At 40.5% G+C, this 25549-nt stretch overlaps 1 protein-coding gene across 7 annotated transcripts in view; it reads right to left on the minus strand.

Annotated features, from left to right (window-relative positions):
- The window catches only part of ESRRG (estrogen related receptor gamma), a 1080228-nt gene that overhangs the window by 155916 nt on the left and 898763 nt on the right, over positions 1-25549 (minus strand). For all 7 annotated transcript variants that reach the window (XM_077485775.1, XM_077485771.1, XM_077485773.1 and 4 more), the window contains one exon: positions 18899-19015. In XM_077485775.1, coding sequence (XP_077341901.1) covers positions 18899-19015 — 117 coding nt within the window. The remainder of the gene's footprint in view (positions 1-18898; positions 19016-25549) is intronic.

Here is a 25549-nt window from a genome sequence, read left to right on the forward strand (position 1 = left end):
TTTTGTAATGTTATTTACCTTTAGAAGAGTCTCGATGTCTAAAAGAAAAGTATAGCCAAAGCTCTTTTGGCCATACTTCTCATGTAGGTGACAGGAGTGCACTTACTTGTGCTGTCCTGTGACTCAGAATTAGCCAACAGAGGGCTAAAGAACCCTAAGGTGACTGACAGTCACTGCTCTGCCAGAGTGGACCTGAGAACTGAGTGATCAGCAGTCACATGATCACTCGGTTCTCAGGGACAGGGGACAGCTTGCAGCATCGGACCAATAGCCTCAATGGAGACCAAGGCAGCAATGGGAGTCACTGGCTCTTGCTGTTGTCAATCACAGCCATTGAGAAGGTATCGCTTGGCGAGGTCTAGCAGCACTGTGTCACACAGTGTGGCTCGGGAGGGAGCCTGCATGAGTGCCTCCATAGCAAGTGGCTGGGGGGCTGGCGGTTGGCAGGGAAACCCAAAAGAGGAGGATTGGGGCTGCTCTGTGCAAAACCATTGCACAAATATGGCAAATATGGCATCTTTATTATAAAAAAAAGTGTCTCCTGCCCTGCCAGAGTTGTGCTGTTGGGCAGAGCTGTGTAAATCCTAGGACTGGATGGACAGAAATTCGAATCCTTTGGCAGCCGAATCATCTCCCATATATGGGTTTAATCTGTATATTTATCTGCTGGCCTGGAGTTTAACTTTTATAATGTTTGCCCTATTCCTTCTACAAGGCAGGAAGTTTTAAAGGAAACTTTAAAAAAACGGTTGTGCTAATTTGGGGAAAAAATGCCTCCTTGGAGCATCATTGATTTTTTTAAAATGTAAAAATCAAATACAAAATGTTAATAAGGAAGCATGAGAACCAACAAAAAACAGCATAATGAAATGTGCCCGCTCTTCATACGGCTGTATAAACAGGACAAATTTTGTGTACAGTCATCACAGAACGCGATAAACAAGTCTGCTGCAGATTTACGAGAGGCCTTTCTTGGCTTTACATCAAGTCTTAATTTGTACAGCCTCTTTAAAACACATTAAAAACACATAAAAGGCTTAGCTTTAAGAACAGACGTGTTAAAATGCAATGTGTTATCTCTTGATATTACAGAGCAAGTGCTTTGTTTAATATCTCGCATTAATGAAGGCACTTCTTAAGAGTATTATTACATGACAGAGCTCAGAAAAACAGAACAGAGGTCAGTGCAGCTCAACAAACTGGCATGTTCGCTAAAATTATTCTCTTTGAATAATACTAAAGATTTATTTTACACTGCGCGTAGCAGAAAACAATTCCAGTTTACATGCATCCATACTGAAATAAAAATAGTAATAATACAGTATAGCATCACATCAAAATGTAAATTGAAATGCACCTGTCACATACAACTTACAGCAAAATAATGTTTTAAGGGCCTGTCCTAAATCTATGAGCCCCAAATGGGTTTTGCACAAACAATGGGGGTTATTTACGAAAGACAAATCCACTTTGCACTGCAAGTGCACTTGGAAGTGCCGTCATTCTAAATCTAAGGGGTAGATCTGAAATGAGTGGAAGCTCTGCTGATTTTATCATCCAATCAAGTGCAAGCTAAAATGCTGTTTTTTATTTTCCTTGCATGTCCCCCTCGGATCTACAGCGACTGCACTTCCAAGTGCACTTGCAGTGCAAAGTGGATTTGTAAATAACCCCCAATGTGTCCGCCAAAATGTAAAAAGGTGCAGGTTAGAATAAAAGAGGTTGTAACCCCCCCCCCCCCCAAAAAAACAACCTCTAAGACAAAGGTACAATGAGCTAGAATGCATCGCATTGTAGCTGATTATGAAATACTTATCTTTGAACTAAGCCCTCTCAGAGACATCGCTGAGACAGTTAACATCTTCCCCAGTGTTTCATCTGGGTTCACGGGCTCTGGGACTGTGATTGGCCAGAGCTGCAATGATGTCATGGGCACTGTGCCCTGAAGAAACTGCACTGGCGGCCGTTCCTTAAGACCGCATGCGCCAATGACATAATTGGAGCTGTATACAGTAAATATCTCCTAAACGGTGCAAGTTTAGGAGATATTTACAGTACCTATAGGTAAGATTTATTATAGGCTAACCTATAGGTACAAATAAACAACAGATTTTACTTCCTCTTTAATCTGCTAATTTTAACCTCCCTAGCGGTGATCCCGAGTCTGGCTCGGGTTGGGATTTCAGCACCACGAGCGGTAACCCCGAGCCAGACTCGGGATCGCTTCGCTGGATGTCCTCCGTGCTGTGTGATCGAGTTGTCCTCCGCTCGCTTCACAGTGCTGAATGCCGCCGAGCTCCGTTCCCTACGACGTTATGGCACAAAAAAGTAAAAGTACACAAAACACACAGTACTGTAATCTTACAGATTACAGGACTGTAAAAAAAAATTACACATCCCCTTTGTCCCTAGTAGTCTGTGCAGTGCCCTGCATGCACTTTTATATTATAAATATTGTTTTTTCTGCCTGGAATTTGGAGATTGTCCATAGTAACCAAAAACTGTCCTTTTTTCAGTGTTTTAGAATTTGATTACATTATTGAATAATTTTTATTATTATTTATTATATTATAAACTTTATCATACCCGGGATGTCTGCTAGACTCTGGTTTGAACAGATTTAAGAGCGTTATTCCTAAGAATTACAGGACTACAATATAAAACGCCAAATTTCCATGCAAAATAATTGTACCACTTTCAGCACCTAAAACCAGAAAGAATTATACCGCCAGGGAGGTTAAGGGATGGATTTCTTAACCACTTGCTTACTGGGCACTTAAACCCCCCTCAGTCCCAGACCAATTTTCAGCTTTCAGCGCTGATGCACTTTGAATGACAATTGCGCGGGCATACAACACTGTACCCAAATGAAATTTTTATCATTTTTTTCCCACAAATAGAGCTTTCTTTTGGTGGTATTTAGTTACAGCTCGGAGTTTTATTTTTTGCTAAACAAACAAAAAAAGATGCAAAAAAATAAAATAAATAAATCATGTTTTAATAGTTTGTTCTAAAATTTTGCAAACGGGTCATTTTTCTCCTTCATTGAAGTGCGCTGATTAGGCGGCACTGATAGGCTGCATTGGTGGGCACTGATGGGCTGCATTGGTGGGCACTGATAGGCTGCATTGGTGGGCACTGATAGGCTGCACTGGTGGGCACTGATAGGCATAGTTAAGGCGGCACTAATAGGCACAGATAAGGCGGCATCGATGGGCACAGATAAGGCGGCACAGATAAGATGGGCACAGATAAGATGGCACGGATGGGTGGCACGGATGGGTGGCACGGATGGGTGGCACGGATTGGTGGCACGGATGGGTACCACTGATAGATGGGACTGATTGGCACTGATAGGTGGCACTGATAGGTGGCTCTGATGGGCGGCACTGCTGGGCACTGATGGGCGGCACTGCTGGGCACTGATGGGCGGCACTGGGGTGCAGCACCTTTGAGGCAGATTGTGGGCACTGTGGGTGGCACTGTGGGTGGCACTGCTGGGTGGCACTGTGGGTGGCACTGCTGGGTGGCACTGTGGGCACTGCTGGGTGGCACTGTGGGCACTGCTGGGTGGCACTGACGGGGGGCACTAACTTTTATTAAATTGGCACTGCAGGGGGCAGGTGAGCGCTTACATTACTGGCCGTGATCGGGACTGATGTCCCGATCACGGCCGCCGGTGATCGGCTTTTTTTTTTTCTCGCGCTGTCAGCGCGAGGAGGAATAATAGCCGATTACCGCCTCCATTCTATCACATGATCAGCTGTCATTGGCTGACAGCTGATCACGTGATAAGGGGTCGGGATCGACCCCTTGCACGGATCGGTGATCAGGCGAGTCTCATGGACTCGCCGATCACAGAGCGCGCCGCGCGCGCCCCTCAGGGCGCGCGCAGGCCGCTCATACACGGGACGACGTCAATAGACGTAGTCCCGGAAATGTAGGTCCGCGCTAATGCCGTCATTTGGCAATAGCGCGGTACCGAAGTGGTTAAAGTGTACCTCCACTTTTGTTAAGTAAACAAACAATCCCATCTGGGGGACCGATGTACATTGCTATCAATTTAACAAATTTTGTAGGAAATTTTGTAGGAAATGACAAATTGTGTAGGAAATTTTGTAGGAAATGCCTTTTTTCTGCTCTGAAGAAATTGCTGTTTATCTCACATGTTATCTCCTTTGCAAACTTAATCTGAAATTCTGAAAACTGAAAATCCTATTAAAGGGGAAGTCTAAAATCTGATTTGTATCTTAATGCAGACTTCTGGCAAAATCTGTGCGTCAATCACACCGGCAGGAAATCGCTAGAGCAAACTTCTCTAAAAAGACTATTATACAGTCTGGGTAATAGATGAAAAACTTCCAGGAGAAAAGCCATATATTTTTAAAGGGGTTGATTTACTAAAGGCAAATCGGCTGTTGACTTTGCAAGGGAAGCTGCACCTTGCAAGGGAATGTGCCCCAGATCTTAGTGAATGTGGTGAAGTTTTATTTTGCAATATTTTTGCGTGCTCATGATTGAATGATGGAGTCCAGCAGAACTTCAAACTCATTCACTAAGCTCTGATGAAAATTCCTATGCAAATTGCAACTTTGTGTGAAAAGTGACCAGTTTGCCTTTAGTAAATTAATACCAAAGAATAAAATGATAAGAAAAAAACCTTTGAAAACACTCAGAGATTATGTGTACAAAACTATTAGGACTTAAAATCTTGTGTACTACATAGTGGTGCAGTAAAAATGGCACTAGCCTAAGATCAATCCTAAGGGTCATCAGCTTTGAGCCCAAATACAGATGAAGCCTACTACTCTTTCTCATGTGTTCGTGATTTATTGTGTATATTATCATTTCTCCCATGGCCTTGTTGGAAAGGTATTTGACTGTACTATATTTAATTTCTTATATGGTAAAACCTGTGCTGTCACTGCTTTTCACTGCCCACCACTGTAAGGGGGACTGTCTTCTCACTGACCATAAATGTAAGGGTTGATGTCTTCTCACTGACCACTACTGTAATGGGGAATTTCTTCTCACTGGCCATCAAAGTAAGGGGTACTTTTTTCTCACTGACCACCAAAGTAAGGGGTACTTTCTTCTCACTGATCACCACTGTAAGGGGGACTTCCTCACTGACCACCACTGTAAAGAGTATTCTCACTGACGACCACTCTAAGGGGAACTTTCTTCTTACTGACCACAACTGTAAGAGGGACTTACTTTTCACTGACCACTACTCTGAGGAGAACTTTCTTCTCACAAACCACCAATGTAAAGGGGACTTTATTCTCACTGACTGCCAATGTAAAGGGAACTTTATTCTCACTGACCATCACTGTAAGGAGGACTTTCTTCTCCCTGACCACCAATGTAAGGGACATTTTTCCCATTGGCATCCAATGAATTGGTTTTTGTAGGGGTTCCCCAACATCTGAAAATGATTTCACGGATTCCTCTGTAGTAAAGAGATTGAGAAAGGCTGAGCTAATCTGTCATTGGATGAAACCCTCCAATAAAATGTCTCCCATCTCTCACAATGTACTTCAGTACATGTCTGTGTATTGATTTGCTTCTTATATATTTTTCTTCCTCCCAGACACTCAGTCCTGTGAGGCAAATCGAGAGACAGTAAATAAATCTACAGATCAAGCATATGTATGGGCTGCTTTTTCTCTAGCAGCAGGGTATTTGCACAGTAAATCATTTTCATTATGTGAGTTGTACACGTAATCCTCTTAAGGCCTCTGTGCACTTCACCTTCACTTTATTTTACAGACGAGCACCGGAGAGCTAATGAATTCTGAAATGTTTTAGCTCTCAACAGCATTTAACTAGTCAGTATAACTTAATCAATGACTGGGGAAGTGAGGAGGGAGTAGACAATATGCATCTTGTGCCAATGTTTTAAGGAGGGTAGAGAGTAACTACGAGATCATAGATTTATCAAGTTTGTTATATTCAGTATGATTACAGGTGTCAATGATACATTGCAATTTGTAAGAATGTCTATTTCGATCAATGTTCCAATCTGATTATTCGATAATCCCAGTGGGCGTGGCATAGTTCTTCCATCAAACAGGGTTTGAAAAATATGATTGGTTTCATTAAATTATGATTTGTGTGGGAAAGACAAATTTTTGTGATAGTAGATAAACTTCCTAGTTGCATGATATGTATATGATGGGCAAGTAGCTTTTAACTGATATTTTCAGTTTTTTTAAATAATATTTTACATTCTTTAAAGCACTGTCAATTGTTCCATTTTTATTTTGAGTTACAAAAAATGGCTTTGTGGTTGACTTGCTGCTTCAAGAGACCAAAAGTCTCTGTAGAGATAACATGGTCTCCAGGTTACCAAGAGCACTTGGGCGTATTAAGACACTAGTGCAGCCATTATCAACCTTTTCAACACAGAGGAATCATTGAAATAACTTCCCATCCTCCTTTATCTATAACTCCATATAGAATATATAGTGTGATGGTCATTGGGAAGAATTACCACCTTACAGATAGAGACAAAGATCAATGGTGTCACTGGGAACGTATCTGGGAGGCAAATATTACTTATTGGTCAAAGAACTCCTAACAACCTCTGGAGGAACTCTATGGTTCTGTAGAACCCTGCTTGAGAAACCCTGACTGAGCATGTTACTGCCAAGAATGGAAGGGGCCCAAAAAATAATTCCTACTGCCAGCTTTTGAGCTACAGTACTTCCTAATTATATTGCAGATTGTAATTCACATATTGCAACCCTGTGTTAAATTTGATATGGTTTAAACCAATATGACTGTTAACTGTGGGGAATTGTCTGGGCATTCTTGTACCCCAATCTTTAATCTCATGGTCTTTGGACATATGGACAGACAGGTCTGAACACAATCAAATATTGTCACTATTCTAGTAATCAGAGGTTTCACCGGAAGCCTTTATAATCACAGATAAAAACTCAGAGGATGCTAAGGTACATGCATGATGATGACATCTCTCATAATGCAATTATACAGCTAAATCACGGCTCATACATGAACATCATCAAAGTCCCAAGATTCATGTGAAGGGAGGCTGCACTAAATATCAAATCTAACATCTACCCCAATCGTTCATTTTTTTAGATTTTTGGAAACATGGAAGGTCTGGACACAATCAAAAATGATAAGTGAGCTTCTAGTAATAAAGGGTTTTACTGGAAGCCTTCATAATCCAAAATAAAACCATACCAGGGTGCTACGATGTATGCATGATGATGTAAACTCTCCCAATGCAATAATATAGCATTATGACTATCAAATACCACAATTTTCCTACACTTCGCGCCGCCTAGCTAGATGTAAAAAAATTAACAAGCGCTCACATCTAAAACTGTATGTGTGCGTATTCTGGAGGATGTGGAATTATGTTCCTATTTCGCAGCTGTTTTAATTAGGTTCTATACACTGATACAACCTTATCACTATTGTATAAAGAAAACTCTGAAAAAATGGTTCAACTCCTACAGAAGGTGAGTTAATCCATCAAGAAAGAGTTAAAAACAGCGCGTATTATTTCTAAATACAGACAGTAACAATAATAAGCATTCACATAGTTTAAAAATCTCCTCAAAATATTCAAACCAAAAAATTGCTAAATGATTTCCAAGCTCAATGTTTTATATTGTGTCCATTTAAACCAATGTCCAGCTCAAAATTAGTGCTTGGTAACGGAGATATCGATCTCACAATTATTCAACATAGTTCATTGGAAATTATATATTGCACTATTGCCCGACATGCACCTCCACACGTGCATACATGTAAAACACTGCCCGAGATTGTTGCCAGTAAAGAGATAGTCCCCCTTAGGTATTACTCTTACCAGACGTTGGCTGGTTTCTCGCAGTTAATCAAGAAATCCTCATAGGCGAAAGATGCAGGCGTCTTCCTTTCTTCCTTCATATACTCCTCCACTCAATCTCCGTCGAAGGTATAATTAGAAAGAAAAGTGCATATAGCGTAATTCCGTAAAACCAATGAATGCTTTATTAGATTTAAAAATGTCAGTAAGATGTCAGTAAGACGAAACGCGTCAGGGTGGAACCATATGAGGTTGAACACAGCAGGAGTGACAGGAGTAAGAAGGGGAGAAGCGCTAAGCCGAGGAATATCAGCTGAGTGATCTGTCGCTGAGGGCGGTAGGACCATCGTTTAGCCTAGCTATCTCCACCTGACCCTAGCTGTCAATCTGCATATTGAATTTATGCTTGAAATCTCTTTACGTTTGTGAGTGTAATATTTGTGGGTTTTTAAATCTAATAAAGCATTCATTGGTTTTACGGAATTACGCTATATGCACTTTTCTTTCTAATTATACCTTCGACGGAGATTGAGTGGAGGAGTATATGAAGGAAGAAAGGAAGACGCCTGCATCTTTCGCCTATGAGGATTTCTTGATTAACTGCGAGAAACCAGCCAACGTCTGGTAAGAGTAATACCTAAGGGGGACTATCTCTTTACTGGCAACAATCTCGGGCAGTGTTTTACATGTATGCACGTGTGGAGGTGCATGTCGGGCAATAGTGCAATATATAATTTCCAATGAACTATGTTGAATAATTGTGAGATCGATATCTCCGTTACCAAGCACTAATTTTGAGCTGGACATTGGTTTAAATGGACACAATATAAAACATTGAGCTTGGAAATCATTTAGCAATTTTTTGGTTTGAATATTTTGAGGAGATTTTTAAACTATGTGAATGCTTATTATTGTTACTGTCTGTATTTAGAAATAATACGCGCTGTTTTTAACTCTTTCTTGATGGATTAACTCACCTTCTGTAGGAGTTGAACCATTTTTTGAGAGTTTTCTTTATACAATAGCATTATGACTGCTGATGCATGACATCATTAGAGTTCCAAGATCCATGTGAAAGAAAGCACTGCCAACCATCACAGTTGATATGAACAACTAATCTGTACTGCCAAATGTATTGAATATCTGGTGGCTAGTAAACCAGATATTATAACATTAAAAATTAGATCCATCTATGTTATCAACATGTGACGACCTTTGGGAGTTTAAGACCAACTTAGATACCCAACAGGCCAATAATGTGTTTCCTATGAAAGAACAGATTTAATGCAAGAGGTTTGCACTACATAAACAAGTACAGAGTGCATAATTATGTACAGAGTACATAACACTGAAAAGGCAATCACTAGAATAAAAACGCATTAAAAATGAAGAAAGATCAGAAGGACTCCTATACAGGCCACATGACCAATGCATTAATAATGTAGACTTTGCCAAAGAAAGCTTGTTTTCCCCTAATTGGTGGCCCTGGCCTAGGTCAAGGTTTAGGTGTAACTTTCACATTTGGGCTGATGATCACCACCACAGCTTAGTAAACTTTTTACAGAGAAAAAATCTTCATTCAGTGCAGCTTCTACTAGCAAGAAGCAGTCTGTTATTTTTGCCTGTCCAAACCAGAGTATTTCACATTGCACATCTCTATTTTTTTCCCCTAAATAGATTTGAACTGTCAATTTGGAGGCCCGCTGAGCCACCAGCATGTACAGAATACTGTGACCAACATAGAGTTTGAAGCAGCAAATTTTATTACAGGCTGGTAATTGAATTGAACAGGTTTACATTTGAATAGATTTGCAGCACAGCGATCGCTGACGCAGGGGCTGGGACGACTGTCTGTGATAAAAGGTGTTTTGGAAGGTTTCAGAATTCTTTTCCAGTTCAGTGCAGGTTAACGTTCAGCCAGGATAACACATTTATACCAGAAAGAAGAAAACAGCAATTTGATGTCATTCCGAATGAAGCTGATTCAGCAAAGCTTTCAAAGTGCACACTTTTTTTGTTTTTTAGCTCGCAGACAGTTATTATATATGCATGGCTTGTTATTACATATATAGACTTGACTGTCTCCTCTGAGTAAATATAGTAAAGGAGAATTTATGGGTTTTCCTGTACTTAAAAGATGCAAAATGTCAAATAAGTTCAAAAGGCTTTTACAAAAACATCTGAAATATGAAAATACCTGGAGAACACCTATACTTCTTAGCCGTTTGTCCCTTACTTTCAAGTCCCATAGATTTCTGCTTAGTTACAGTATCTAACAAAGGTCAGAATTGTAATTTAGCAAATTTTTATTTTACTCCAAATCTACAGATTTTGCCTTTGGTGAAATGTCATCAAAATGTAGCATCACATTACCTAAGATACCATAGATGTGCTACTTCCAGGGGCTACCTCCCTTTTTTCCCAGCTAGTTATACACCTAGTCTCCTTAAAACATACTGGGAGCAAGGAGTGCCCACATCATGCTGGGTGCAGCGCAGACTCCTCCCCGCAGAGATGCTGGAAGCCAAGAATCAGGGTGCCAGGATATAAGATCACTTGGGCTTCAGTAAGTTAAAAACAATACAAAAGGAATGCCCTTAAATCAACTTGATTTAAAGAACCCAGTTAAACTATAATAATAAAAATAATACATTTTTAAAAGGTAAATTTTTGTTCTTTAATAACCACCCTTCCCAGCCAACAAGGGGTCATTTTTTGGCACAAGGACAGGTCTATCTATGATAGTTGAAATCAGCTTCCCTGACCCTCAGGAGCCATTTAAAGGCAGTTGCACCCTTAAACTGATTGTAAACTTATAAAATAACAAGCATGTCATATTTACCTGCTCCGTGTAATGGTTTTGAACAGAGGAACTCCGATTCCTCCTCTTCTCTGATCCTTCGCCGGTGCTCTGGGCTCCTCTCCCCTGCCGAGTAAGCTGCTTGCTATGGGGGCAAGGCAGGGGAGAGGAGCCCGGAGCTGCTTGCTATGGGGGCAAGGCTTGCAGGCTTGCTCATAAGCCACACCCCTTTGTGTGTTCACTGACACACAAAGGGGTTGATTTACTAAAGAAGACTATGCTCTTTGCAAAGTGCAGTTACACGCTGCAAGTGCAGTTGATCCAGAGCTCAGTAAATGAGCAGAAACTCTGCTGATTTCCATTATCCAATCATGTGCCAGCAAAAATGCCTTTTTGTTTTTTTTAATTTTCCTTGCACATGATTGGGTATTCTTTGCAAAGTGAACCCTTATTTCATTTAATGAGCTCTGGAGCAACTGCATTTGCAGAGTGCAGAGTTTATTTGTCTTTAGTAAATCAACCGCTTAGTGTGGCGTAGACCTGCTCCCTCAATGGCTGTGATTGGCAGCAGGGGGAGCCAACGGCTCTGAGCCTTTAGCCTTTAGAACCATTTTAACCACCAAGGACCAGAAGATTTTCCGCCTTAATGACCAGGCCATTTTTTACTATATGGCACTGCATCGCTTTAACTGAGAATTGCGCAGTCATACAACTGATGTCCTTTTTTTTCCCACAAATAGAGCTTTCTTTTGGTGCTATTTGTCACCTCTGCGTTTTTTTATTTTTTGTGCTATAAACAATAGCGAAAGACAAGTTTGAAAAAAAAAAGCAATATTTTTTACTTTTTGCTATAATAAATATCCCCCCCAAAAAATCTAAAAAACAAAACAAATTTCTGCCTCAGTTTATGCCAATGTGTATTCTCTACATAATTTTGGTAAAATAAAAATCGCAATTAGCATATATTGATTGGTTTGCACAAAGTTATAACATCTACAAAATAGGGAATAGATTTATGGCATTTTTTACAATTTTTTTTTTTTTACTAATAATGGCAGTGATCTGCGACATAGCGGCGGACAGATCAGACACCTAACTGACATTTTTGGCACTTTTTTGGGAACCAGTGACAATATTACAGTAATCAGTGCTAAAAATATACACTGTTATTATGTACTAATGACAGTGGCAGGGAGGGGGTTAACATCAGAGGCGATCAAGGGGTTAAATGTATTCCCTGCAAGTGTGTTCTAACTGTATAGGGGATGTGCTGCCTGGGGAAACATACAGATCCGTCTTCCTGCATGGCAGAAAAACAGGATCTGTGTGATCTCCCCTGTCAGAACGGAGATGTGCCTTGTTTACAGGGCAGATCCCCATTCTGTCACTGTGGGGAACGATCGTGGGTGGGCGGTGGACATCGAGTCGGCCCCACCCGCTGATAGGCCCCCCCGCTTGCCAGTGGGCGCATGCATGCCAGCAAAGTAGAGTTCCTGAGCCGACGTACAACGATGGCAATTTGCGGGAATGAGCCGACCTGTCGCAGTACAATGATGCCATTTTGCGAGGGGACGAGCCAACCTGCCGCAGTACAATGATGCCGTTTCATGGGAACGAGCTGACCTGTCACAGTACAATGATGCCGTTTCATGGGAACGAGCTGACCTGCCGCAGTACAATGATGCCGTTTTGCGAGGGGACAAGCTGACCTGCCGCAGTACAATGATGGCGTTTCGTGGAAATGAGCCGACCTGCTGCAGTACAATGACGGCGTTTCATGGGAACGAGCCGACCTGTTGCAGTACAATGATGCGGTTTTGTGAGGGGACGAGCCGACCTGCCACAGTACAATGGCGGCGTTTCGTGGGAAACAGCCAACCTGCCGCAGTACAATGACATCGAGTCCGCCCCACCCACTGATTGGCACCCCTGCCGGGCAGTGGGTGAGTGCATGCCAACAAACTAGAGTTCCTGAGCCGATGTACAATGATGGCGATTTGCGGGAATGGGCCGACCTCCTGAAGTACAATTACAGCGTTTCGTGGGAACGAGCCGACCTGCCACAGTACAATGATGGCGGCTAGTCGGCAAGTGGTTAAACAATATCTAAATGTTTTCTTCCCTATAGACTCAATGCATTTTGCCAAAATGATGAATTTCCTATAAACTTTAACAACTTAGAAAGTCAAATACTCACACTTTTGCTCATCCTCATATATAACTGCTGAAATAGAGGAAATGGAGGAAGCCATCATTACTTCTAGTTCTACCCCTCACCTACTCACTCAACATTGGAGCCTGAAGTTGGTGAACTTTTTGAAGATTTAAAGTTCAATTTTTTTTATGCAAATGCTTCAAAGTAAAGTAAAGCAGTGATATTATGACGATGGCACCAACAATCGGATTCCTGACGCCGGAGTTTCTGTATATATACAGAGGCAATGCCCTGTATTACGCCTCCTCCATTTCTTTTCTTTAATCCAATGCACATTTTATTCCCCTTTACTCGTTAGCGCAGGCCTTTAAACTAGGAAATGAAGGCAATATTAAATCCATTTATTTTGCATTTTTATGATGCTGCGCAGAGTTTAGTGTTGTATTAGTTTTGGCTCCTAAGCAGGGGGAAAACTACTTGTTCCGTTGCCTACATCAATAACCCTTCACATCTCTATTGCAGCGAACCGCATTGTTTTAGAGCTTAAAGCAAGTAAAGAAGTACCTGGCACCATTGACTATTTCGAGACTTTATTTTCTATATTACCAGCTGTGCCTTCATCACTTCAAATCCAATCCCAGATCTTTTTTTTTTTTTCTAAGCATTTTGTGAATTTGGCAGACATCCTTGGTAAAAGTGCCCACTATATTGCCTGCAAAGCAGCTGAACAAAATAAGGGTACTTCTAGATGGTTATAATCGAATAGAGTTACGTTTGTAAGAATTTAATACGCCTAATTTTGTCATCAATCTGTCGTCTTTTTGTTTTGCTGGAATATTTAATCCACGTAAGTTCAGGAGGTTATATTAATTTATGGTCGGGTTGGCATCGGTTTTCTCAAGCCTGTGACGGAAATGTGGGGTTGAATTATATGTTGTTCATCCCACTAATTCTTTTACTATCTTGATGTTCTCATTCCCTATGCAGCATTCAATGTCACCATTTTTTTTGGCTTTCCTTTATGAGGTATGCACAAATTAAACTGACCTTAAAGCGGTATTAAACCCCCAAAAAAAATGTTATATATTGCAGTTTACCGATCCTTAACGTGTACCCCAACACTTCATATTCCTGATATGTGCCTGCTGTACCATGTACTTGTATGAAAAAGTACCCTGTTCTCTTTGTATTGCTTCCTTTATGTGAAATGCCTGGTGTTCCTGCCAGTCCCTTTGTTCCTATTAAAAACTGACCACACTAAGCAGGAGAGCACGATCAGTTCTCTAGCTGTGCTGGGAGCTCAGCAAACTCTCCTCCAATAATCAGACATGTCCTGACATGCTTCCACTGCACAGCCATTCCCTGGGAAGCTCAGTGTGCTGCTGCTTCTCCTCCTCCAGCTCTTATGCAGTTGTGAACAGAGGGAATGGGCTCACTTATAAGAAAAGGGAAAAAAGGTATTTATCATTTTTTTTATATCTATACACAAATGCATTTCTATTTTAAACTGAATGGGTTGTTTTACAAGATGATCATTTACAAGCACTGTATTGTGGTGGCTGCATTACAGGCATACCCCACTTTTAAGTACACAATGGGGTTTATTTACTGTAGTTGGAAAGTGCAAAATCAGGCTTCTGCGTAGAAACCAATGAGCTTCTAACCTCAGCTTGTTCAATTAAGCTTTGGTAATAGTAGAAGTGAGCCTGATTTTGCACTTTCCAGCTTTAGTAAATAAATCCCATTGTGTACTTAAAAGTGGGGTATGCCTGTATTTTTCTTTACTTACGCGTTTTCCCCCTGTTTTCACCTGGTAATCTGGCCAGTAACACATCTCCTGTATTAGAGTGCCCCCCCACCCCCATCTGGATGAAGGAGTACAGGGGCACTTCTGGACAACAGCATTGTTAGTCTAGGGCAGGGGTCTCAAACTGGCGGCCCTCCAGCTGTTGCGAAACGACAAGTCCCATGATGCATTGCGAGGCTGACAGTTACAAGCATGACTCCCACAGGCAGAGGCATGATGGGACTTGTAGTTTCACAACAGCTGGAAGGCCGCCATTTTGAGACCCCTGGTCTGGGGGGAGGGGAGTGTTAGATGGACTAGCACATTTAGATACACTAACAAACTGAAGCCAAACTCCAGCTAATACTTTATAACCAGTTACACCAGTTTTCTTGTTAGGATAAAGATTTTACATAGATAAATAAAACCTTAATTGTAAGCACCCCTGTCAGTGTTGAGTGCTTTGTTGCATCCCTGTAACTGAGGAATCTGAAAGAGAGCTTGTTCTTTTGAAAAACAACAGACTTACTGGCCAGATGACCAGTTGAAAATAGAAAAAAGAAAGCCTAAATCAGAAAATGAATGCAGCCATCACATCTAAGAATTGGTAAGTTGCAATATAATAAATGTTTGCTTTTGTTTTTAATACCGCTTTAAAGTAGAAGAAAAGCCCAAGTCTATCTATTATAGAAAGTTTCTCCCCCTCATCCCACCTAACCAGCCTAGCACATGAGCTTTTCTAAAATGTTACTAAATTTGTAAAATACCGAGGCTATCAGGACATTCCAGAGCAAATAAGCTGTTAACTTTTCAAAAGAAGCTGCATTTTGCGTTTCCCCAAAGCTAAGTGAATGAGGTGAAGTGCAGCTGACCTTCATCATCCAATCATAATTGCATTTATTTTCTTTGCACGTGATTGGGTATTCTTTGCAAAGTGAAAATTCACCATATTCACTGAGCTCTGAGGCAAATTCCTTTTCAAAATGCAACTTCCCTTGCAAAGTGAAAAGCCTTTAACCACTTGACACCCGCGCTATGGCCGAATGACAGCCACAGCACGGATCTGAATTCATATGACGGCCTCCACTGTGCACGATCCCTGCGCGCTCTGATCACCGAGTCACTGAGACTCGGGTGATCACCGCTCTGAGTAAGGGGTCGGTCCTGGTCCCTTACCATGTGATCAGCTGTCAGCCAATGACAGCTGATCACATGATCAAAACAAAAGCTTGGTGATTGTTTTTTTTTCTCCTCACGCTGACAGCGGAGGAGAAAAAAAAAGCTCATCACTGGCTCATCTTAAAGGGACATCAGTCCCAAAAAGGAAGAGGCAATTATGCCTCATTTATGCCACCTATCAATGCCAACAAGTGCTGCCTATCAATGCCCACCAGTGCCAGCTATCAATGCCCACCAGTGGTGCCAATCAGTGCCACCTAGAAGTGTTGCCTATCAGTGTAACAGATCAGTGCCCATCACTGCCACCCATCAGAGCCCATCACTGTCACCTATCGGTGCCCATCCGTGCCGCCTCATCAGCGTACATCAATGACAGATAAAAATTACCCATTTTAAAATTTTATAACAAAATTTTAAAAAACTATTTTTTTTTAAAAGATTCTGTCTTTTTTTTTTTTTTATCGCACAGGTGATCAAATACCACCAAAAGGAAGCTCTATTTGGGGGAAAAAAATGATAAAAATGTTATTTGGGTACAGTGTTGTATAACCGCGCAATTGTCATTCAAAGTGCATCAGTGCTGAAAGCTGAAAATTGGTCTGGATAGGAGGGGGGTTTAAGTGCCTGGTAAGCAAGTGGTTAATAAATCAACCCTCCATGTGTCAATCAGAGAGAAGCGCACTTCCTCCAGTTTCAGTGTCAAATGTTCTCTCTGTGGCATTCTGCCTGCAGTTTTCAGGATCCCACCCTCTTCCCATCTTATAGACATCTCTCAATATCCCGGCATTCTTTCTTATCCCTCTTTACTACCAATAATCCTGTGTGTGTCAGTGCTCCGTCCACAATCTGTCTCTGTCAGTCTTGCTCACATACTCTGCCATTGTCTGTGCCTGACACTATTGGATTTCCCTGACCATCCCTAGTCTCTCAGCAGCGACTTAGCTCCAATTAAAAAGCAGCTGTTCCGACTGCGTCTGTGTGACAGCCATAAAACTGGAGAAACCTGTTTAATACAAGCCAATCAAATAAACAGATTCTCATCCAGCCCAGTGAAAAAAGCCATAAAACCAGAGCGCTCGTTCTAGGAGGAAATTAATCGTGGACTTATTTTTTTTTTTTTTTGCTCTTAATTTGTTATCCTTGTGTATTAAAAAATGAAAGCATGCCTGACCTTTTTCAACTACAAAAGTAAAAAATAATAAATTAAGATGTATACTTAATAAGTCAATCCACATGGAAAACTCATAACAACTGCATTAGGTAACTTATTATTACAATTTGGAAGGGGACAGACAGATAGATAGATAGACAGACAGACAGACAGACAGACAGACAGACAGACAGACAGACAGACAGACAGACAGATAGATAGATAGATAGATAGATAGATAGATAGATAGATAGATAGATAGATAGATAGATAGATAGATAGATAGATAGATAGATAGATACATACATGCATACATACATACATACATACATACATACATACAATTGATTTATCTGCGATACATTAAGAAGCTAGATTGTACAAGTATGCTTTAAAGCTGCAAAATCTGTGAGTCAAAAAATAAAACAAAATAGTTTGGATTTATTATACCACTTTTTCATTGACTGTAGGGTTTATTATTTAGCATTATTTTTGGCATTAGACAGGATGAAAAAAATGTTATCCATAATGGACACATCCCTCAGTGGTTCAGTTGAGTACTGGGGTGCTTTGATTAATTCCATTCCTTCTAGAAAGGGAAGCAGGAAGCAAGGAAGAAAAGGAAAGGAAAGGAATGAAGGAAGGAAGGAAAGTAAGGATGGAAGAAACAAAGGAAAGGAAGGAAGGAAGGAAGGACGGACAGAAGGAAGGAAGAATGGAGCTAAACAGCAATATTTTGAATATTGAGACCCTTTGAAGAAATTCATTCTTTCTCCCAAAAGAAAGAAAGAACAAAAGAAAGAAAAGAAGGGATAGATATAAAGATAGATAGATAGATAGATAGATAGATAGATAGATAGATAGATGCTAAACAGCAGTATGTGATCAGTGCTAATAATATACACTGTCACTGTACTAATGACACTGGCTGGGAAGGGGTTAACATTTAGGGGCAATCAAAGGGTTAACTGTGTGCCTAACAATGTGTAGTGTGCGTACTGTGTGCTGTTTTCTATTAAGCAATGTGTTGGTTTTCACTCCATGCCTTGCAGGTAGAAAAAGAAAATCGGCACATCACTGTCCTGGTCTTAAATCTTGCTGGTATTTGTAGTTTTTAATTTTAAGGCTGCATACATTGCAGAAACACGTGTTGCTGCAACATGTTACAGACGTTTACACACTGGAGTACTGTTCATTTTGAAAAGAACCCCAATGCACTAAGGCTACACAAAGGCATTTCAAAGTGCTCTAACTCATGGCAATCCACCATAATGTGTTGCAACAAAATTTTGGGACATGTCCGATTTTTGGGACATTTTGGTGCACTGGAATCCCATTGATTTCAATGGTTGTCTTTATGCAGCGTACATTAAGACATTAACACTCACATTGTGCACAGAGAATCACGTGGCCTGCTACGGCTGGCCTTTCCTTGTGAAAATGTTAGCTACCTTGTAGCTATCTTGTGGATTCAATGCTGAAGTGCTCAATAATGCATGGTAGTGTGTGGTGATATGTTTTGTTACAAAATAAGGATCACATCCTATTTTTTGGCAAGGCAACCCTTACATTTCAATGGATTGCCTTAGTGCAAGGTGCATTAAAGCGTGGCATAATGTAAGAAATGTGAATGGTCCCCTATAGAGGGCCACAGGCATCTTTTCTAAATCCTGACTTTGCTTACTCAGATGTTTTTTTTTTTTTTTTGCTAATAGCTTAAGCTGTCTTTAGAGGAGCTCCAGTGGTCAATGAGTATTGCTAGTGCTCGGGGAATCCCTATAGCTACAAGTACACAAGTAGGGGCCCCACTATGTCCTGTTCAACCAGCGTGAAAAGTGTTAGCAGTGTGTTGCAGCTAGTTTTAATACTTTTCTGTTACTGATACTTTGTTGACTGTCTTCGAAATTTCAAATGTAGAATAAGAAATATGGTCCCGTTATTTACAGTGACTCTACATTCTGTTCAGAGCAAGTTTAGTATATATATATATAAGATCTTACCTTCTTTCAGCATTCCGACTTTTAAACACTTCATGAAGCGGCAAGCTTGGCACGACTTGCGTCTGCGCTTTGTGATTTCACATTCATTAGTGGCCGGGCAGCTGTATTCTATGTTTCCTAGTTTGTAGAGAAAATTCGGAGCAAGTTAGACTTTACACGCCATACAACACTGGAGAATACAGCAAAAAAAATAAAAAATAAACTCAAGTTGGTTAAAATCTAAAATCTCATAAATATGGTCATTTTAACAGGAACAGTATCAAAGAAAGATTTTACAGCAACTTGAGGAAAACTTGTATGGAGGAAGTTTTGATGCTGTCAATGCCATCCTCTCCTACTTTATATACAGATCCAATGGCTTCAGTAGTTTCTCAGTCACTGATCTGGAAGAATATATTAGTCCTGATTTTACCAGGACTTAATGGATCTACATCCTCATCCTAGGCCAGTGGCTTAGACAGAACTGAAGCTAAAGAGCCAGACTATTTTCAGAAGGTGGCCAGCAATTGCAATCTCTGTATTGTATCATTTATGGTGAAGTGCTTGATCTTTGTATGGAAAAGAAGGTGTATAATTGTGAGACAGAGGCCACTCTCTAAATACTTATTAGCCTGGATGGGTCCCCAAAACAATGAGTACAATAATATTGTAAACATGAGAGCACCGCAGATGTTACAATACCAAGAACTTTTTATATAAGGGTTATATGTATAGAGAATATGCAGTAGGCAGTAAGTGCACTCAATGGGACTTGCAGCAGGAGGAATTTTTCAACGTAGTTTAATCAATGTCAATTTTTCGGTGGGAAACAGCCCGCCTTTCTCAAGACTTTTTTTTTATGGATTGCACCTAGGCCAATATCACTACAAGTGTCTGCAGTGGCCCATCTCTACACTACTTGGTTTATATATATGTATATATATATGATAAATGTTTCAAGCTTTGCAAAATGTGCTAAGTTTTTGAAGCTACAGACAATTGCGTTGTACTGTGTTTATGTCCAGGGAGCACTCACATTTATTCTTATAGTCAACATTTCATAAGTTTATAATGTTTAATTAATGAAATTATTATTAAAGGAATTAAATAATTAGGTTAATAATGATTAGCCAATTGACTTTAAACTGTGAAATGGACAGTTCTGGCATACATTTTCCAACATTTTAATTCAATTCCTAGATTCGTTTTACTTGTGCACTTGATTTTTCTACTTTTTGAGACTGTTTATATAACCTTTAAATGTATTAAGTTCCATGCAGTAGTGAAACAGACACTTGTGTTCTTTCCTCTCTCTTTGAAAGTCATTGTCTATTCTCTGAAGCCTGTGCAAGACAGCTGGTGTCCTCTTTGGATAATACATGGAGGAGGCTTGCTAGGGGCATAGGTCAAGCTGTTGGTCCAGACGTCTTGCAACAAAACAGCATCCTCTCTACATTTGCATACTCCTCATCTATGTCCCTCTTCACAACCATCTTAATGGTAAAAAGTTGCAAGTTAAAAGGTTAATAAAGCCGCAACAGTGATTTATTAAAATGTGGACGTCTTGTTGGTTGAGAACGAGGTGGTGAGTAATGCACAGCTCATTTACAAGGGGAAGAGAAAGTCTATTTTGCAAGGCCTTGTCCTCCTTGCACACAACTCTCCTTAGTTTTGTAACCCTTCCCCCCTCGTGATTAAGTGCATTAGTATCTTAATGAAAATGCATTTTGTTTATTGGTCTCTCGGGAAGGGGGAGGTCAGCTCAGCAAATGCATAAATTGTCAAGAGAGACAGTCGGAGCATAATTGCAATCTTACATCTCCTTGTTTGCAGCTCCCAGGGTCCATCAGTGGCCCCCCGGAAAACATGTGCCCATTTTAGTAATTAGCATAGAGTCTGCCGGGGACCTGAGCATTGATGAAATATTTCAGAGTTAATCACACTTTGTAAACACTGATTCATATTGACTTCCTTTCTGCGGACTGATGGCTCCTCATTAAATATCACATTAGCGGATTGCAGAACTGCATCGAGAGTCAAATGCTCAGCTAGTGCTAATTCGACGGGAAGAGATGGAGACGTGTGTTTCTTGAAAATGTGTTAAGTGGCCATGATAAAGAAGTCTGTCAACAGTGAAGCATTAAAGATAAGGCTGCCACAATTTCCTATATATTGGCAATCTGCTGTAGGAGTCTGTGTAAAGGCCGTAGGTTCGGGAGATTGGATAGATGGAAAACAAACCTGGAGCTTGGATCTCACCTCCGATACTTACTTATGTTACTGTAAGTTAACCAGGCACCCTTCAGTTATTTACCCTAGTTTTCTTTATCTAAGTTTTTGATTGGAGCTGAAGGTATTTTTTTTCGTGATCAGTTGCGCATAGGTTAGTGTGTTTTTCAATTCAACTAAAAAGTCAAGTTTAAACATTGTTTGATGCTTCGGATGCTATGCAATTACTTATCGATCAACTACCTATTCAAATAAGGTATTTAACTTCTGCTGATACCCCCATTTGGGAGATATCCCTTAACTCCATGTCCTGATGAAAACTATCATTAGGACAGGAAGTTATTAAAATCTTACCATTAGGGGAGCAAACAGAAAAAGACTAAACAAGTTCTTACTTTTCCCCATTATATTCAAATAAGAAAAAAGTCGCAGGTGGCAAAACTTAGAAACCCCATTGAAAATAATAGAAATTCAATGATCTGCTTCATTCTAAATTTGACCTGTGAAATTATGGAAGCTTAGGGCCATCAGGATCTAGATCCACACTTCCTCTTTTTGTTTGTTTTGGTCACATGCTTACTATATGCAGAAATGCTGGATATTTCACGAGAACTCGTTCCTATGGTCACATGAAGCAATGGAGAGGTGGGGGAGCATGATAAAGTAAGTATAAGTGGGTCAAGGGTTGGGCTTTCTATTGGCTTTGTCAATTTTGCCCTGAATGAAAAATAAAAATGCTTGAAATGAAGTTGGTGAAATAAATTATAACACAGTTTTAAATTCTGTTATGATACTGGTGTCAATGCAGCTTGAAAATTGACGTTCAATAAAAATATTGAAAATAAATTAGGTATAAACCCTCATTTAAATGAGGAAAAAAACATTTTTCTGGATTTATGATGAATGTGGTACCACACAAATACCTTCTGTTTTATGACAACTCTGTCACGTTTCCTACTGTTAAAAATAATAAAATAAGTGTAGCCTACAAAAAGAAAAATTTGGAATTGTTTTTTGTTGCCTAAACAATAGGTGTTATGCCTTCTCCAATCTCCACTTTATCCAAACTTTTTAGACTTTTTGAAGCTAGATCCTGCATCTAAAGAAGTGGTTGTCAACGTATGATGCATGCATAGTGGCCCCTGATGTCACCAGTAGGCAATACATAATATCCAGTGTAGGTAATGCTGCAGAATACTGTCTGTGGACATATTACAGGAGATGGTCCGAGACTATGGATATGCTAGCGATGTGGTTGGAGACTGCTTAAAATCACCATTACAGCCCCTTTAAAAATGATCAGTGCTACCACTACTGACTGCTGTGGTCTGAGAGCCGCATAACAAGTACCCCAGAGGCACGTCCGCCCTTTGAAATGTGGGTTGCACACCAGGAAAATAAAGACAAAGCTCTTTTGGATGCAGTAGGGAAAGGTTAGCATACCTTTCTATTGATGTCTATGTCCCTGCTGGGGATAGTCACACTCTCTATTTGTCCCTGGGAACATTTTCACTAAGAAGGAAACTGATGGGAATCATACAGAAGGAATTTTAGGGTTTTTCTGAAAGCCACTTTTGGACAGTAGGAAATCTGAGCTATTAGTACTGGTTATGTAAACAAGGCAGATCACCGTTCTGTGACAAGGGAAGACAGAGATCCTGTATTTCTCCTAAGCAGGAACAAGGTTTTCTGTCTTTCCACAGTTAAAGCATCCCCCACACAGTTAGAGAGCACTCCCTAGGGATACATTTAACCCTTTGATCGCCCCTGATGTTAACCCCTTCCCTGCCAGTGTCATTAGTACAGTGACAGGGCATATTTTTTAGCACTGATCGTTGTATTAGTGTTACTGGTCCCCAATAAAGTGTCACTTAGTGTCCAATTTGTCGGCCACAATGTTGCATTCCCCCTATGAGTCGCTGATCACCGCCATTACTAGTAAAAAACATAAATAAATAAAAAATTCATAAAAATATCACATATTATGTAGCAGAATACATATTGGGCTAAATTGATGAAGATGTTTTACATTTTTTTATTGGATGTGTTTTATAGCAGAAAATAAAAAATATTGTTTTTGTTTTTTTTTTCAAACTGTCGGTCTTTTTTGTTTATAGTGCAAAATAAGCGTGTGCCTTTAACCCTTTAATCGTCCGCTAGTGGGGGATAAAAGCGGCCCGCTATCGCCCGAAAAACAAAGGTAAAGCATTGCTAAAACTAGCGGCGCTTTACCATTGATGCCCCCCACGATGTCAGTGTGAAAGTGCCCTTAAAGTAACACAGTGTCATATTGCAAAAAATGGCCTGGTCAAGAAGGGGGAAAATCTTCTGGGGCTGAAGTGGTTAAATAATAAACATACTTACCTGCATTGTGCAATGGGTTTGCACAGAGCAGCCCAGATCCTCCTCTTCTTGTGTCCCCCACTGGCGCTCCTGGCTCCTCCCCCCTTCAAATACCCTTCCTAACAAGCTGCTTAGACTGGGGTACTCAGGGTATATGTGCAGTCTTGATCTTGAGCCGCACTTTGTGCGTCTATTTCCTTGTCACTGGATTTGATTACCTTTAGAAGAGAACAGGAGCATGCATACTGTAGTAGCAATGCTGCAGAGGCCACATCAGCCCACAAATTGTTACTCCCATAAGGAAGGAAGTAAAAGTAAAGGCCATACATGGCTTGAATTTTGGTCCCTTCCTGCTGAATCAGACTACATTTAAGCCATGAGTGCCATTGTCGGCACCACCTGGAGCAACAATTGTTCATTAGACTTTTGACGAAAGAGCCAGTTAGAAAATTGTTGGTCAAACATTGCATCAAATCAGATGCAGCCATAGTTGGAAGGGGAGATTCGTCCATCTACACTGTCTAACATGGATGGAGAAATCTGTTTTTGCTGATCATAATCTGTAGATACTGTTTGTCAGAAGGGGTATATTTGCCAGCCTAACTGTCAGGATTAAGAGCTACTTTATCCATAATAAAACCTTTTAGGTCAGGTTGCATATGTGCAGCCTCGGGTTCATGCTTGGAGTCCGATGCGTGTCCGTTCACCGGTTCAGGTGCAATTCAGGTCAGATTTTTTGCTTGAATTCGCACTTGAATTGAACCCAAACACGCACTGGATCCTTTTTCAATCTGGACTACTGCCGCTCCAGGCATGTGTGAACCGGCTCCACTGAGAGCTGGTCACATTTGCCTGTCACGCAAATTGGATGCGGAGAAACCTTGCAATAAATGACAAGCATGCATAGATAAATATAATGAGAAGGCATTTTGAGAATTCTTTTTTTCTGTGAGGGTGGGAGTTTACAGACAGGCTCTAAAAGAGTGGTAAGCAAATTGATTTACAAATCAGGTGAATCTGCTTTTTTTTGTGAATTAATTTTAATCTAGTCTGCATGGAGTTACAATTGTGCACATTCCTGCAAGGTTCTCCTTATATCAGACAAAAATTAGTAATTCAACAATTCTGTTAATTTGAGGTTCCATGAAGTTATGCACATTTTTAGGGAAGCAGTGTCCAGATTAAACAAAAAAAACACTACCTGACAGCTCGAAATCCCAAGAGGAACATCAGCAGCCGAACATCTCAGCAATGCAACATGGGCAGTCTGCTGTCCTCAAGCTGTTGTGGAAATACAAATTCCATCATCCTCTGTCAGCTGTAGGGGATTCTGGGAGTCACAGTCCTTATACAGCTGGTGTGTCACAGGTTACCCCGTGCCTTCCCGGAGGCCAAAGGGCAATGTCCATTCACTAATGGGTATCATTATAGGTGGGAAAGCAATGGGTTTTAAAATAGTCATGACCATGTCAAAATGTGCTCTTGTGACAAAAAAAAACAAACATTTGGCCATTCGTACATCCAGATGAGGTTGGGTAAGGACAGATGGTTAACTGGGCACATAGTATGAGTTTGTTTTATGCCTGTTTCCCTCCATGATTGCAGATGTATTTGTGCTTTGAAGTGAACAAAACCAACATGGTAGTAGGGATGTCTATGCTGGGCATGACAAAAACAAAAAAACAATTCAAAATAACCCTTGGCTGGTCCCCAAGCAAAGCAAAAGAATCCTGGGCATATTTTTTTTTTATGAGATAAAATGGCAAAAATAACAATCTTGCACAATTAGTTTGCAGACGGTGTAATTTGCTCACATACTTGTTAATGGAATCTTACAGATCTCTGGCTTACAGGGACTAGCCAGCCCTCCCTGTCAAGTGCCAGAAGATAATTTGTCTGTCCCTAGTAGAAACCTAATGTGGTTTTGCAGCTGGCAGAGCAATGCCGGGTGATGTCTACTAGCAAAATGTTTCAGAGTAAAAATCTGGACATTTGATCATTCACAGCATATGTCATTAGTAGCTACATCTAAAGTCAGTTAAAAGGGTTGTACCGCTGTTTTAAAAATAGCTTATATGCCTCATCACCATCTGTACTTTG

The sequence above is a fragment of the Lithobates pipiens genome, unplaced genomic scaffold (assembly GCF_037356315.1).
Source record: "Lithobates pipiens isolate NorthernLeopardFrog02 unplaced genomic scaffold, aLitPip1_a1.2 Scaffold_18, whole genome shotgun sequence".
NCBI lineage: Eukaryota > Metazoa > Chordata > Amphibia > Anura > Ranidae > Lithobates > Lithobates pipiens.